The 16429-nt window shown below is 39.6% G+C and overlaps 2 protein-coding genes across 4 annotated transcripts; one reads left to right on the top strand and one right to left on the bottom strand.

Moving 5' to 3' along the window:
• Window positions 1–2505: 2505 nt before the first annotated feature.
• On the bottom strand, window positions 2506–5110 carry lyar (Ly1 antibody reactive homolog (mouse)). Its single transcript, XM_005731224.1, has 8 exons — window positions 4570–5110; window positions 4368–4482; window positions 4170–4277; window positions 4007–4087; window positions 3496–3817; window positions 3231–3293; window positions 2995–3080; window positions 2506–2757 (listed from the first exon to the last, which is right to left on the bottom strand). Exons 1-8 carry the CDS (start codon window positions 4689–4691, stop codon window positions 2620–2622), a joined length of 1035 nt encoding a protein of 344 aa, XP_005731281.1. The 5' UTR covers window positions 4692–5110; the 3' UTR covers window positions 2506–2619.
• A 5390-nt stretch (window positions 5111–10500) lies between these two features.
• On the top strand, window positions 10501–15914 carry zbtb49 (zinc finger and BTB domain containing 49). Of its 3 annotated transcripts, none has more exons than XM_005731223.1 (8): window positions 10501–10712; window positions 11046–11246; window positions 11336–12444; window positions 12546–12592; window positions 12679–12752; window positions 13135–13217; window positions 13387–13548; window positions 14685–15914. In XM_005731223.1, exons 2-8 carry the CDS (start codon window positions 11095–11097, stop codon window positions 15401–15403), a joined length of 2346 nt encoding a protein of 781 aa, XP_005731280.1. In that variant the 5' UTR covers window positions 10501–10712; window positions 11046–11094; the 3' UTR covers window positions 15404–15914. The 3 variants fall into 3 exon arrangements, with proteins under 3 accessions (XP_005731280.1, XP_013765848.1, XP_013765849.1); XM_013910394.1 differs by having other exon boundaries at window positions 12661–12752; XM_013910395.1 differs by lacking the exon at window positions 10501–10712 and having other exon boundaries at window positions 10726–11246; window positions 12661–12752.
• Window positions 15915–16429: the final 515 nt, after the last annotated feature.

Genomic DNA, 16429 nt, shown 5'->3' with positions numbered 1-16429 from the left:
TCTGACCACATGACATTCTCCCAATCCTCTGCTGTATCATCTATGTGCTCTCTGGCAAACTTCAGACGGGCCTGGACATGCACTGGCTTCAGCAGCGGAACACGTCTGGCACTGCGGGATTTGATTCCCTGCCGTTGTAGTGTGTTACTGATGGTGACCTTTGTTACTTTGGTCCCAGCTCTCTGCAGGTCATTCACCAGGTCCCCCCGTGTGGTTCTGGGATCTTTGCTCACCATTCTCATGATCATTTTGACCCCACGGGATGAGATCTTACGTGGAGCCCCAGATCGAGGGAGATTATCAGTGGTCTTGTATGTCTTCCATTTTCTGATGATTGCTCCAACAGTTGATTTTTTCACACCAAGCTGCTTGCCTATTGTAGATTCACTCTTCCCAGTCTGGTGCAGGTCTACAATACTTTTCCTGGTGTCCTTCGAAAGCTCTTTGGTCTTGGCCATGGCGGAGTTTGGAGTCTGACTGTTTGAGGCTGTGGACAGGTGTCTTTTATACAGATGATGAGTTCAAACAGGTGCCATTCATACAGGTAACGAGTGGGGGACAGAAAAGCTTCTTACAGAAGACGTTACAGGTCTGTGAGAGCCAGAGATTTTCCTTGTTTGAGGTGACCAAATACTTATTTTCCACCCTGATTTATGAATAAATTCTTTACAAATCCTACCATGTGAATTCATGGATTTTTTTTCACATTCTGTTTCTCACAGTTGAAGTGTACCTCTGGTGCAAATTACTGACCTCTGTCATCATTTTAAGTGGGGGAACTTGCACAATCGGTGGCTGACTAAATACTTTTTTGCCCCACTGTATATCACAATTTTATAAACCAAAAATAAATAAGTTTAAAAAAAAAAAAAACTTAGTTCTGTTCAAAACTCTTGAGCCACCCAATCTATCTGAAGAGGCCAATCCATGACTGATAGTGTTTCACTGATTTTTGTTTTTTTCTTTCCCGGTCTGCTTTTACTGCATTGGCAGTGTGTCTGGGATCATTTTCATGCTGCAAAATTAAACCTTTTCTAATCAGATACTTTCCAAATTGTACTGCCTGGTGGATCAAAATCTGATGGTACTATTCTATGCTCTTAAATCCAATAATTTTAAACGATCTCCAAACAAGGCTGGCTGAAATGGAGCTCCAAATCATGACAGAGCCGTTTAGTGACCATTTGTGATGAGGCTTCAACAAAAACTACAAGGCCAGATGCATCTTTTCGCTCCTGTGTCAAGTCTTTGCTGGTTTTTTTCCTCATTCTTAAGGGTGGCTTTCACATCTGCAACAGATGCCATTTTCTTTTCTATTCCAGTATATTAAAATCCTTCAGCTACATCGCACACCATGTCAATCTATGCCAACTTTTCTTTTTGGCAAACACTTTATTCATGCAAAAATGTTATTTTGTCTTTGAAACCTTGTTATTTTCTGCATTTTGTAGATCACATAACCAGGAATGGATTATATTGGGTTTTTCTGGTCAGCCTGCTGATTACAAAGTCCCCAAAGACACAATATAAAAATTGGTTGTTTTTTAAGCTGCCTGTGCAGGCACAACATCTGGAAATTCCTTGAGTTAGGTAGCTTTTCTACGCTTGAATAATTCATAGATCAGTGAAAGAAAATGGAGAGCTATACAGACTAGACTGAAAATAAGTGAAATGCAGTGAATGTCCAAAGAAAAACTAAAACTGTAAGAACTATTGCTCAAGACCACTTAAAAAAAATATTTTTTTGAGGAAGTCTGGCTCTTTGTAAGTAAAATATAAATAACAACATTTTACACAGAGCTGTACGTTTCATAATTTCACTTTGATACCAACGGCATGTTATTAATCATATACAGCAGATTAAGGCTTGAATGAATGCATTTGTTTTGCAGTGAAGATGTAGTTTCAGCATTCTGGGGGGTCTGGATTAAATCAACAGAATTAAGTTCAGCTGAGCCCAGGTAGACTAGAAAACATCATTTTAATACTACCAAACTTCAGTTACAGCTTGACTAAAGCCCAAAGTATGTAATATACAATTACAAGGTAAGCAGTGTGATGAATGAGCATCAGTGTTAAACCTGCTGGGATTAGCTGAGCTTCATAAAGCTGGGCAGATTTCCTCCTGTTTGTGTGTCTGCGTGTGCGTACAGGGTAAAGAGACTGCTCATTCTAGTCGTGCAAAATCAGACAGCATTAAAACTTCACCTGAGGCTGACACCAAGCGTCTTGCCTCTATGGGGCTTCTGTATCCCTGGCCAAGTGAGCCCCGTTCGGGGTGCCGAGGAATGTGCATTAACTTCGTCCCGTGTGAGAGTCTAATTCACCTCAGGTGCACCTCTCCCGTTACCCTTCCCCCACTCGAACATCCAATCCCACAGATAAGGTGCCATTTCCCAGCCTTACCGCGAGCTTGGAATGCGTAACAGAGCAGCCATCTATCACAATTGTCATACATTAAACAGTACTAAAATTTTTAAGTCAAACAGGAACCGGACACTTAAATCGGTGGTAAAAGCATTTTATCTTCAACATCATGTCAACTGTATTAAAAGACAACAATAAGACAATGATGGCTTTGAAATTAAAAAAAAATCTATGCAATATGTCAAAAGGAGTCTACTTTACAAGTCTAACTCTATCTTTCAAAACTCTAAGCTTTGGATTTTTGTTGATCTTGTTGTTGAAAAGTGCTAGCACTTCTTCCTCCTTCTTAAAATTCCTATCACCAGTGTAGGAATAGTAGGCAGCCAAAATCTGAAAAACATGAGCAAGCTTTTACTTTAGTGTTAATAAAAGATTATAGATCTTTGAAACTTTAAGAGTTTGATATACAAATAATGTGTGAATGTGTGTGTGAATGGGTGGATGACTGAATGTGTAAAGCGCTTTGGGGTCCTGAGGGACTAGTAAAGCGCTATACAAATACAGGCCATTTACCATAAACAACTACATCCTCATTTCATATAGCAATGAAAACACTTCATGGCTCACCTTCTTTCTGAGTTTTTTCACTGACATTTCCTGGTCAGGTGACTCTCTCAGTACTGCCTTGATGTTCCCCTTCCAGTTAAATTTACCTGATGAGAAACAGAAATCAGCTTTCAGTACAGACACTAATCACCAAGGGTCACTTTCTCACTCTGAACAAAAGAGGCAACACTGACCTCTGCTGCCTAATCACTGACTAATCATTTAATAAAGGAGGGCAATCTTAGTCTCCACTGTACCTTTAGTAGCAGCTCGATCCTCAGTCTCCTCTTGATCATCAGCATCCTCAGTTTCTTCATCAACTGGAAAAGGATGATAGAGTTATCTAATAAATGTTGAAATACACACACACTTAAAAAAACAAAAACAAAACATAAATCTGACCAGACTTCACAAAGCTGCTGATGTAAACATCCCCAATGTTTGAGTGTTAGAGAATACCTAAACTCAGTTTAACCATGACAGTAACAGATAATGTCTAGCACTATAGAAATCTTGACTCACCCTTTGTTTTCTTGCTTGATGTCTCATTTTCAGTGCCATAGCTGTTATCATCATCACTGGGTTCTTCAGAGAGCTGTTTTCTCTTTCTGTCCTTTTTCTTTTTGTCCACCATTTCTTTCTCCAGCTCTTGTGCAACTGTATTTTCAGCACCTTTTGTAGCTTTCCCATTCTTCTGCTGTCGGGCCTCTTTGCGTTCCCGTTTGTTCAGTTTTTTCTTCTTCTCTCCCTCATCACTTGGGTGGCCATTCGGCTCTTCTTTTCCATTAGTGTGTACTTTGACTTCAGCCTCTGTCTGCTGAGCTGGCTGTGGGGGCTCTGAAGCCTGTCAGACAGTGGCAGTTAAAGACAATCACTACAGCTATTGTAAACATGCTAGACTCTTTATTTTTATGGCAGACTTGATGTTAAAAGGAGCAGTTTGCTTCCACTCATTTCCTGGTAACATTCAAATTTAATAAGCACAGATTCACAGAAAAAACTAAAAACATGAGAGCTAACAAGCCTAACTTACGTTATCAGCTGCAGCAAGTATATTCCACACTTCCTCCTGCAGACTGGGGTTTGGTATTTTGAGACTATTTTTCATCCAGTTCTGATGGGAAAAGAAAAATGTGACAGTGAATCAACATTAACGTGAAAACGGATTACTTTGTACAGTTTTAAGTAATACTAACCTGAAACTTAGCCTTCTTTCTTGGTACGTTATCGTAAGTACTGACTTGCTGGAGGACATCTCTTAGCTTTGCACTGACTCCAGGTTTGTTCATGGCTTCGTGGACTTTCTTCAGTAAAAGGACATAAAGGCAGAACAGTTGGCTCTCCTAAGTGATCCAAAAGCTTTACAGTTTTTCTTTTTCTTCCCTGAATCTTACCTGGATCCACTGCTGCTGTTTCACATCTCCTTTGTTTGTTTTCGCCTCGTAGCCTTTGCCTCCATACTTCTGATCTTCACTGATGCATTTAATGTGGGTTTTGTAGTCATCGCCCCTAGTAGACAAACACACACAAATCGTTAGCACCGAGGCTGATCTAGCGCCTGTTAGCCTGGGCTAGCAGTAAACCGTCATTAATTACCAGAAGTCTTTTCCACAGTCAATACAGGACAGGACCTGGCAGCCCCGGCAGATATTTACATGTTTATCAACCTGAGCTTTTTTCAGGGACTCCCCACAAGCGTTGCAGGTGAAAAACACCATATTCAAAGACTCTCTTGTTTGGCTAGAGTGCAGCGATAACGGTCAAAACTGAACCGGCCTAGACTCTGCGGCACCGACCTATAAACCGGAGTCGGTTAAACTCTCATGCGAAAGCTGAACGCATGTGACAGCGCTGATACGAGCTAACGTTAGCCAAAGAACGGCGGCAGACCCGGGTCCCCTAAAACTGTAAAACACTACAAAATCAAACCCTCTCCTGGGAAAAGTGGAGGTCAAAACGGTGTGAGCCGACGGATTAAATCAGTTGCCTCAAAATCGTATTTGAGCGCAAACGTTAAGCGTATTCGTTATATTCCAAACTTTTTCAAACACACATTAGGGTACCACTACCCGTACCGGAAACCTGATCGGTACCACGCATGTGCGAAAGGCTACTACTTCCGCTCGAAGCATTTTACGATAGCTACGGAATATATGTTAAGATGTTAACAATAATAAGTATCTTTTAAAATGTTTTCAGTGATGAAACATTTCGATATAATGTAGACAAAAACTAAAAAAAAAAAAAGATAGTTACGGATCAGGACTCCCCGATCCGTACCGCGCATGTGCAGATGTTCTCTTCTTCTCCGGTTTCGTTTAATGGCAGTTTACTCCCCAGTGTACGAGGATACCGCCACTTGCTGACCGAGCGAATGAGCACTATTGTAAACTGAACCAGCGTCATTACAAATCGTGTTTGTGTACGGGTTAAATTTGATTTAGTGGTAGTCGAGTGTGTTTATGATTGTCTGTGTGGAGAGGATTGATTGGAATAGTGATGATGATGTCCGCCATCACTGTCAATTGTCAGTAAACAGTTAATCTGTCTGATTAATCTTCACGTGACATATTATTAAATCTGTATTATTAAGTATGTAATTAATTAGGCGCCATTCTTCTCATTTTACCGTGCTGTTATTCAAGAAAGGGAGAAAAGCAAGAATTTGTTTATATACGGAGGTATCCATTGTTTAAATGTCCCGGGCAGTCCCGGGCTGTCTTTTTTCTTTTTTTTTAAATGAACTTTATTTATAAACAGCAATATAACATGTGAAGCATCCAAATATCCTCGGTTGAGCGGTACAACGAGATAAGAGAAAACAATGAAGATAAAAGGACATTTTTATTTATTTATTTTTTTTTTAAAAACTGTCATTGTAGGATTTGAAACCAAAGGCACAAATAATATGAATAAAAAAGGGGCAATCATGATCATTAAATAGGGAGGTATCCTTCTAACATACATTAAACTTTTTAAATAATACAACAATTTTACAGGCTTACTTGTTAATCACAAGTTTCAGCGACTTAGCCCAAAGTTTAATGTCACTCAGCCATCCGTTTATACATGGTTTAGCTTTAAAGTATCTGCATTTGTGAATAAAAAAAATTCCCAGTAACAAAACCGTTCTAATCATCAAGTCAAAATCTGCATTCTCAGCAAGCATTTCAAATTTTATTACGGTCACCGTCAAATGGGGTAACTGAATTCCCCTGGACTGTAGCCAGCTCCACATGTCATTCCAGAAGCAGTGCACTGATTCACAGTAGAAAAACAAGTGATCCAGACTTTCAGTGTCATTTCCACAAAATGTACACACATCTAAGTTAAATTTCCGTCTTAAAAATTCATTGGGTTGGGTAAATCTCATTTATGATTTTAAAGTTAACCTCTTTTACTTTAGCTTCCATGGTCTCAAATTCTATAAGAATATAATTTCTTTTAACTGGATTAGGACAATTTTCATTTATCAAAATATTCCTGATTACCTTATTTACAAACCTGCTTTCACCAGATTAAACTCCAGCTATTCAGAGCTGTCTCAGTCCAGGAGAGAACGAGGGATCAGAATCTTGAGTCGTGCACACTATTGTTTCATTTAGTGTGTATCCATGAGATTCGTACAGTAGGTCCAAGTTGTACCTTGAAAACAGGAACGTCGTCTTTCATAACTTTAATAGCAGACTTGTACAAAGTGAGGCTTTGTGCTCACATTTGCTGCAAACACTCGTTTTAATTCTGTCACCCTGTTTTGATAAAGAATTCAGTTAAAATCAGGCAACAACAGGACTTTCTTTTATAATGTGTTCTTGTGAATTGATTGTGTATCGCATACATTTGATTTGGGTTGCAGTTCTTATTTCTGCAAGACAACAGTCATCTGCTGGCCAAAAAAGTTTTCCAAATACCTCCACGTGATCAAGCCTGGATTTAGAAAAGAACAGCAAAAAAAATCTGCACCTCCTGCTTCAGATGGAATTTTTGTTTGTGTGTTCAGAGGCTGTGGCAGGAGGCGAGACCTTGGCTCAGCTGGAGAGCCTGACCAGGAGGAGTCGAACATTACCCTGGCTCTTCCAGGGCACCCTGCAGGCTCGGCTGCTGGCATTGTCGAGGGAGTGCAGCCGCTGCTGGGATGATGTGAACGCCAAACTGGAGTCCATCACAGGTCGACTGCAGGTATGTGAGTCAGACCTTCTGAGGAGTGTTTCACTTTTCTCTCTTCTTTTCATTGACTCTTTTCTCTCTCTCTCAACTCCTTGTCTCAAAGTGGGAGGGATTTGAAGCACAAAGAGAGGAGCTTGTCCTTTGGTTGGCTGATATGCATGACCACCTGAGTGAGGTTGACCAGCTGACAGGAAACACCTGTGAAAAACTGAGACAACTGCAGGTGTGGGGTTGTTTTGATATGACATATGTTTGATATGATACATACGTCAGAGATATCCTAAACTGGACTAACAAAGGACCATGAGTCCAACATGAAACTTACCTTACATAAGGTGAGGCTGAAGTTCATTGATAATTTTAATCCAAAACTTGTTGTTGAAATATTTTTACTGAACATGCAAACATCTGCTGATGAAAATGTGTTGATTTATTGGTCTGTTATGAAGCTATTGCTATTTCTAAAGTGTTTTTATCACTTTCTGATGTTTTATTAATTAAAAATTACATGTATTAATTGTTGTGTTATCTTAGTATAGTTTTTATATGTATTTATTTATAGTCTAGTAAACATATATTTAATTATTACTGTTTAAATGACTAATATGTGACATGTATTAGTAGTGATGTTGTGCTGAGGTTTAAAATGCCTTTTTTGGTATACTATGAAATGGCAATAAACCACTAATATATGTCTATGTGCTCATATTTATTTTACCCTACTCAAATTTAATTTATCATACATTCTATTTTGAAAGATTTAAAATGGTTCATTAAAGAATTACTCAAAAACGGTTCCTTAAAATGTTTTTAAAAGAACCGTTTTAAAAAAAAAAGGTTCTTTGAAAAACCTTTAAATTGATGGAGTTACAAACTAAATCAGGTGATCTTTACCTTGAGAAAGCCCAGGGTGCCATTATAAGATCGAGAGCAAAATGGTTTGAGGCAGGTGAAAAAAAACTCATCATATTTTAGTAAGCTGGAAAAATGTAGACGGCAGAGAAATTTAATCACAAGCTTGTTGATAAATTGGACTGAATGTTAAGATTTCAGAGGGAATGAAAGGGAAGTCTTCACTTTCTATTCCGAGCTGTACTCCTCAGAATATTCAGCAGCTGATGCTGATAGTTTCTTTAATAAGATTCATAAGCTTATCCCATGTATTGACAAACCTTTTAAAGATCTGTGTGATTCAGAGCTTAAAATTGAGGAACTGGATTTAGTGGTCATGAAAATAGCATTAAAAAAAGTCCCCAGGGACAGATGGACTCACTGCCAATTTTTATCAATTCTTCTGGAAGGACCTAAGAACCTTATTATTTGATGCATTAAAAGAATCTATAGAGAAGAAAGAACTGATGCCAAGCATGAAACAAGGGTTGATTACCCTGGTCCCTAAATCGGGTAAGGACAAAAGAATTTTAGACAATTTAAGACCCATCACCTTACTAAACACTGACTATAAGATCCTGTCTGGAGCTGTATCTGAGAGGCTAAAGAAAGGCATCTCAAACATTATCAGTGAAACACAATTAGGTCTTTTGAAAGGAAGACTAATTCATAATAATATTAGCCTGGTTTTGGACCTCCTTGAGTAAAGTGAAAAAATCCAAGAGAGGGGATACATCCTGTTCTTGGATTTTTATAAAGTATTTGACTCAGTTGAACATATGTTCATATTAAAAAAGCAGTCTTTTTGGTTTTGGAGAGGAATTTATGAATGTTATAGAGATGTTATATAATGACAACAACAACTCTGTTTTGCTAGAACATGGTACGTGTTCAATGTTTGAGGTCAATAGAGGAATAAGGCAGGGATGTAGCAGCTCACCACTTCTGTTCATCATGGTTGCTGAACTGTTGTCTATTCTGATTAAAACAGTCACATTGACGGGTTAACTGTGATGGGTGAACAGATAATAATCAGTCAGGTGGCAGATGATACCACCCTGTTTTTAAAAAATGAGGACTAGATTCCTTTAGCCTTACAGCTTCTCCAAAGCTTCTGGCCTACAGATGAATATTTATAAATGTGAGATACTGGCTCTGCATGAGTGTCCCCTGCAGTCAACAAGTAATATACAGATCAAAAAAGAGGTGAAGTATCTGGGCATCGTAATTTCCAAGGATACGTTATTAACAGAAAATAAGAATATCTGTACCAATATAGAAAAACGTAAGTCAATTTTAAACAGGTGGTTGCAGAGGGACATAACTTTGTTCGGGAGGATTCTGCTAACCAAAATGGACAGTCTACCCAGCCTAATCTATCCAGCCTTTTCTCTGTCCACATCTCCAAAACGAATTAAATCTATAAATCTTAATTTTAGGTTCATATGGAGGAACAAATGTCATTATATAAAGAAAAATTATATGATTAAAAACTATGAAAAGGGTGGGGCTAATGCCATTGACTTTGATGTTATGAATGGTGTACTAAAATTGAAATGGTTAAGATCTTTCATTGGGAACAAAAATTCCTTTTGGAACATTATACCCAATATGATTTTTGGCGAAATGGGTGGAACAGACTTTTTGTTACATTATGACTTTGTTTGCAGTTCGTTACCTGTTAAACTCTCAGCTTTCCTTCAGCAGGTCCTTCTTTATTGGGAATTTATTTATAAACATAACTTTACTCACAATACCCCTATATGGAACAACAGGTCTGTCTGTGTAGTAAATCTGTGTACATGGATGAATGGAGGGATTCAAATTATCCCATTTACTTTAAATATGATATTGTTTGGAATGTTTCTGAAGGAAAAGAAAGTCAATTGTGGTGTTAATGTTCTATTAATCTTGTGTAAGCAATATATACATAAATGTCATTTTTAAGACCAAACCAACCTTACTTCACTGGAAAAACGACCTGAACCTGTTATCTAAATCTTTGACTTTCGTTAAAAAGAAAAAGGCTGCATTTTTTGTTTCCCTTTTGGAAGATTTTGATTTAGTGAGTTAATATTCTGTTAACTTTTATGACCCCGTCTTTATGTCTTCTTTTTCTTCTTACAAAGGTTGAAAATTGTATTTTCTGAATGTATAATATATCGTTAGCTTCATAGCATAAGTGCCTAAGTCATTTTTTGGTCAAATTGAGATTTTTGCCTAACTTTACTCCCCTACCACTGCTGCATCATCCTGTCCGTCTGCCTATGTCATCACAAAAAAATGACTTAGGCACTTATGCTATGAAGCTAACGATATGGTGCATTTTGTTTGTATGTTGATTTTGCTAATAAAAAAATAAATTTAAAAAAAGGACCGTTTGGTCGCTACATTATTAGTCTTCCCTGTGCAAATGCAACCAAAGAAAAGTTCCGAGCAGGCTGGAAACGAGCCTCATGTAAGCTTTTTTTACAAGTATGAACCACGTGGTTACTTTTAGCATGTCCTCTCCTTACAGTGACTTTACCCGTTCCATTATTTAACACGGTATATCTGTATAATGGTTAGCGGTATTTATTAGCGTTTAGCAACTCGAAATGCAAGCTACACCAGGAAGTGACGTATTATCATGCCTGTCGAAAAGTGACCTATCATCCAAATAAAAGTTGGGATCCTTTAATGTAAGTTTGACCCCCATCTTTATGGGCTAAGATAATATATAAGTCACAGTACCGAGGAGCAGTTCTCGGTTGCAAATGTAATGCATTCGGGATTTTGTGCTCAATCGATTTACGCCGCTTAATAACATGGGTGGCTAGCGTAGCTTTGTAAAGCTTAGCAGTTTGTGTCCAATTTTTGCATGGGTGGTCTTGCTGCAGAGACACGCTGGATTCTGCGCGGCTGTTGAGTCCCATATGTTCGAAACTGCTCTTAGCGCTTCCTGGCTCGCTGGCAGGAGAAATGACATCTCTGGTTAATCACTCGTTGTTGTTTTTAAACTTGTGTCACCTTAGCTCGCTTTTTGATGAAGACTTGAGTGAGTGGTGGAGCCGCTGAGTAACCATGGACAGTTTGTCCAGCCACAGCTCCTACCTCCTCCAGCAGCTTCAGGAGCAGAGGATTCAGGGTCTGCTCTGTGACTGCATGCTGGTGGTCAAAGGGGTTTGCTTCAAAGCCCACAAAAACGTCCTGGCCGCCTTCAGCTCCTATTTCAGGTGCCATTATCTCGTTTGTAATAAACGTTAATCATACCGAGTTGCTTCAAGGTTTCCAGATGCATTAAGTATTACTCTGATCTTTTCAGGTCCTTGTTCCAAAATTCCCCCAGTCAGAAGAATGACGTGTTCAACCTAGTTATCCAGGATGTCAGTGGCATTGGCCAGATATTGGACTACATGTATACCTCCCATCTTGATATTAACCAAGATAATGTGCAAGCACTCCTAGATATCGCACAGTGTTTGCAGGTTCCGAATGTGCAGAGCATGTGCAATGCTTTCCTCAAGCCCTGTCCTCCACCAGTGGAAATGCCTTCGTTTTCGCTCTCAGGCATGTTGGGTTCAGAGCATGACTGCCTGCTTGGAAGCAATCTTCCTAACGATGTTGACCTGCCCTGTCCCTCTGAATCCCAGAGGCCTGGCTTCAGCAGTGACATGGACCACACCAGAAGGATGCCAATTTCTGTGCCTAACAGCAGCTCACACTGTGAAATGGGTAGCAGCTCTCAGGCACCAGTAGAAAAGCAGCTAGTTCATGGGTACAAGCTCCGCAACTTCTACAGTAAGCAGTACTTTAAACAAAGTGCAATGCAGAGCAATAGTGCAAATTCAAGCCAGGGCCCTTCAGTGGTGGAAGAGCAGCAGTGTCAACTTGTGATAAACCAGGCAGGCAACAGCACCCCCGTGAACTCAGGAAACACAGTTCAGCCTAATCAGTCTTCCATATCAGTGAGTGTGGACAGGAACCCTGACTCTTCTCTCACACCCTCAGATAATCTAAACACTCCTAACCCAGACTCCTCAATGAACAAGCCAATGCGCCCAAAGAAGGCCGTCTACCTGAAGAAATATAACTATCTTCGGTCTCAGAAGGCTTTGGAGGAGATGTGCACTGAATCAGTTATTGAACCTGTCCTTAGCTGTTCAAAGGAGAGCCTTCAAGGAGAGACAGTGGTCCAGGTTCAAGCACCAGAAGCTCCTGTAGAAGATAGCACTGCAGCCAGAGATGAGGTTGCAGACACAGCTGCAGATGCACAGCTTCCCAGTCCTCCACCTGTGAATGAAGAGGAGCAAAATCTAAAGCCTGTGCCGGAGACAGCTCAGCAATCGGGACACAAGCAATACTGCTGTGAGGTGTGTGGGAAGATCTTCAAACACCCGAGCAACCTGGAGCTGCACAAGCGCTCGCATACCGGTATTTCCTGATTTTAACGGCTCTAGAATCACACATTTAAGGTTGAATTGTAGGAATGAATTATAATGCTCTTAGGCATAAACTGATCTGTTCTGTTATAGGCGAGAAGCCCTTTCAGTGCAACGTTTGTGGAAGAAACTTCTCACAGGTATTTTCTTTTGTGCTCTTCTAATGTAATAGTTATTCTTAGATGTTCATATTAAACTCAGATGTCAGACGGATTCTGTCTTACAGGCTGGAAATTTACAGACACATTTGCGGCGTCATTCTGGGGAAAAACCATACATCTGTGAGCTGTGCGGGAAAAGGTAAAGTGACTTGGATTGATTTTCATTTGTCTTCTTTTGCCATCTCCCTGTCTCTACTTTAAGCATTTTCTTGGTTTAACTGAGTTTGCCTTTACTAAGACAAAAAGTGCTTCCAAGGTTTTCCCAGGCTTGTTAATATTATTCTATCACTTGTTCAACTTCACACATAAATAATTGTAGTTGCATAATAACACACTAATGAGGAACTGCTGTGAATAATTAACAAAGTGAAAGAAAATATAATTTTCTTGCCTAGCACATAATATACTATAATATCCAATAAATATATGATATGATATTTTCCACTTACCATATAGAGATATAGAGATATCAAAACTGATGATTTCTTTACTGTCCTTTATTATTCATCTGTGTTTTCCAGCTTTACTGCATCAGGGGATGTCCAACGTCACAAAGTGGTGCACACAGGAGAGAAGCCACATCTGTGTGACATATGTGGCCGAGGTTTGTGGCATCTCTCAGCACGAGCAATAATCTCAGTCAGTCATTTGATAATAAACAATCTGAGAATTTGTAATGTCTTTCTGCTAAAGTGAGCTCCTGCTGATGTTTAATAGTAGCTTGAACTGCTTTTATTGAGAAATGCATTTCTTGTTCCTTGTTAATTGTTCAGGATTTAACAACTTGAGCAATCTAAAGGAGCACAAAAGGACTCACGCGACAGACAAGACGTTCACCTGTGACCAGTGTGGAAAGTCCTTCAACACGCACAGAAAGCTTCTGAAGCACAAGGCCCGGCATGCTGGGGAAAAACCTCATAGCTGCGCCACCTGTGGTAAGTTATAATGTCACAATCTATTTAAAAAATATTTTTTTAAGAGTCTACAACAGGCCCAGTTATTTAACATAACTTTCAGCAGTATTTTAGTAATGGAAAATCAAATCTATTCTCAGGTTGGAATAGAAAAAAAGTCTGGACTAGAAACTTCCTAGCAGCCAAACTGTTAGGTGGAGCTCGACACTGGTTGGTTAAATAGTTCCCATTTTTGAAAACAAAAAACAGCAAAATGCACAAAAAAGAATATTCAACTGCTAGTATTGTATTTTGAATACTTTGTAAAGTCACTTTAAGTACTTTTAGTGCAGTTAAATCAACACATTTTAGGGTCAACGTGACAGAAATGCAGATGTGATATGTGAATGTGAGATCAGAGGTCTAATTTGACACCATATTTGGATGCAAACTTTAATGTGATATTTAGAATCCCCATTTACCCGTATGATTTCCTAAATATCATCAATACAAACAATGGCTGTAAGAAACATAGTTTTAAGTAGCTCTACATACAGTAGCCTTATTATTATCACTTTGACCTTTGACGTAGATTAATCTTTTGACCTTAAAGGAGAGGTCAGAGGTCAGCTATGATATGATATTTTTAATACTGTTATTGTTCATCTATATGCTGACTATACCCACCAAACTAGTTATAAGTCTTTTTATACATTTTCAACCAACAAATCATTCAGTTGACCTTAAAGACCTTTGTGGAAGTAAGCATAATTTTAATGCATAACATAACGTAGGTTCCTTGATGGATGTAATTACCATTAACAATGTACAGTTTTGCCACAAAGGTAGACCCAACACCAAAACAGCAGCTGTCTCTGTTTCCTTCACAGACATTGTTTCAGTCTTATAGAGCCACGTTTTACAACAATTTGTACTGACACACTCGGAATCGACACTACAACCAAGGTTGTTGCAATATTATTACATTAGCTAACAAGTCCAGCTGGTCTTGGAATGCAATGGAAAGCCAAAAGCGTAAATGGCATTTACCTGCATATTCTTTAAGGCTCTTAAAGCTTGTTTTTCTATGACAGCATTTTTTTTCCCCATGTTGTCATTGTTTAAACATGATGTGCACACGGTGTTATTCATTTGAGATTTCTTATGAATTAATACAGGGAAGTGTTTCATTGGCTCAGGAGACCTACAGCGTCACATACGGTCACACACTGGTGAGAAACCTTACATCTGCAATACCTGTGGAAAGAGCTTCACCCGGTCTGCCATGTTGAGAAGACATAGCAACATGCATTGCAAGGGGCCTCCAGTTGAGAGTCAGGTCACTGTCAACTCTGAGCAGACACATAGCGCAGATGGCGGCACGTCATTACCCAAAGCTGTCAGCCACAGTAAACCTGCTGCTGCCAGTGAGCAGCATTTCTCTGCTATGATGCCCCACACAGAGTTAGAGAAATCCTCAGCGCCGGCTCCTTTGCCATCACAAGCAACACCACATATAGAGACTTCACCTCCCAGCATTCAACTGAGCCCAGGATCTACCCCGCTTCCAGAGCTGCGCTCCCTGGTTCCCCATCACCTCCTTTCATCCGGCCACCAGGAAAGAACTGCAACCCTATCTGCCACAGATCGTACGAAGCTGGCCAAACCCCACGTATTGCAGGAAGCGCCATATGGTCCGTATGTCGAGAACGGGAACATGCCAATGGATAGAGGCCCAGCGGGGAGGCCCTACCTGCCTCCTACAGACAATTACTGCAGTTCCCTCACAGGGACAAGCAGGCCCTATAGGTCCAGTGAAGGCCAGTTTATCTCTAGTGTAACTCTGTGGGGCCTAGCAATGAAAACGCTCCAGAATGATAACGACATGGAGCAGTAAGCATGTCATGTCACACAGCATTGCCGGATCAGCTACCCAGTGAACTTAAGTGACTTTTACTCAACTGAATCATATTTCTACCACCTGGATCATGAGGGACATCAAATCAGAAAGGACGGGGCCTTCTCTCTCGCTAGTCTGCTAAGTAGAGTAGACCGGAGAGCAGCTAGAACAGCAGCTTGCTTGAGACAAATGATAAGCTGAGGGGCTGTACAAGACCCAGTATAAGATATTATCCTGAACTCTAAATCATGCAAAACTGAGGTCTGCAAGGCACTGACGTCGCAGTGCAGCGGGTATTTTCAGGGCTCTGTGATTCAGTGGGGTTTATCGTTTGAAACTTTATTGTTCCAAATCTAAACATCCCAGGATGCATCATGCATCAGCTACATTCTTTCATTTGGTTTGTACTGTGCTGCACTTTAAGATGTAAAGAAATGAGCTTGTTACTGATTAAATATTTGTGCAAGATCTCTCTGTGATATATTTATGTAAGAATTAAAGACCTACCCTTTCTGTATTGTAATGTCTCAGTTTTATTTAAAAGGAAGACATTAACTTACACAGCATTTTAGTTTTTCCAGTGTTCACTGTGTAGCAGGCAAGTTTAGGGTCAGCTAAGCAAATACTCTTTTTTTTTTCTTCTTCTTCTTGTTTGTATAAAATGAAATATTAAATTTATCAAAAACACCACATGGAATAGCCTCCATCCCATGATTCTAAGAACAATAAGATCCATTCACATGAATAAGCAAATTTTAAGCTGTGCTAATATTACTGGAAAACTGAATTTCTAGTGCTGTCAGCATTAGGTTACTCAGTGTGCCACTGGAACACACAATTCAGTTATCATTCACTCATGAATGTTTGCTTTATGATGTAAACTAAACACCAATTAGCAGATCCTCACTGTGATAGAATAATACTTCAGCTGGTCAAGCTTCGACTTCAAACGACTTTTGTCATTGCCGTTACAAACGATAAATGTTTGTAACGGCAATGACAAAAGTCATCCTGGTCATCCGT

The sequence above is a fragment of the Pundamilia nyererei genome, unplaced genomic scaffold, assembly GCF_000239375.1.
Source record: "Pundamilia nyererei isolate P.nyererei 1_Seehausen unplaced genomic scaffold, PunNye1.0 scaffold00042, whole genome shotgun sequence".
NCBI lineage: Eukaryota > Metazoa > Chordata > Actinopteri > Cichliformes > Cichlidae > Pundamilia > Pundamilia nyererei.
The sequence above is the reverse complement of the archived record's forward strand: the minus strand, read 5'-3'. Positions and strand labels throughout refer to the sequence as shown.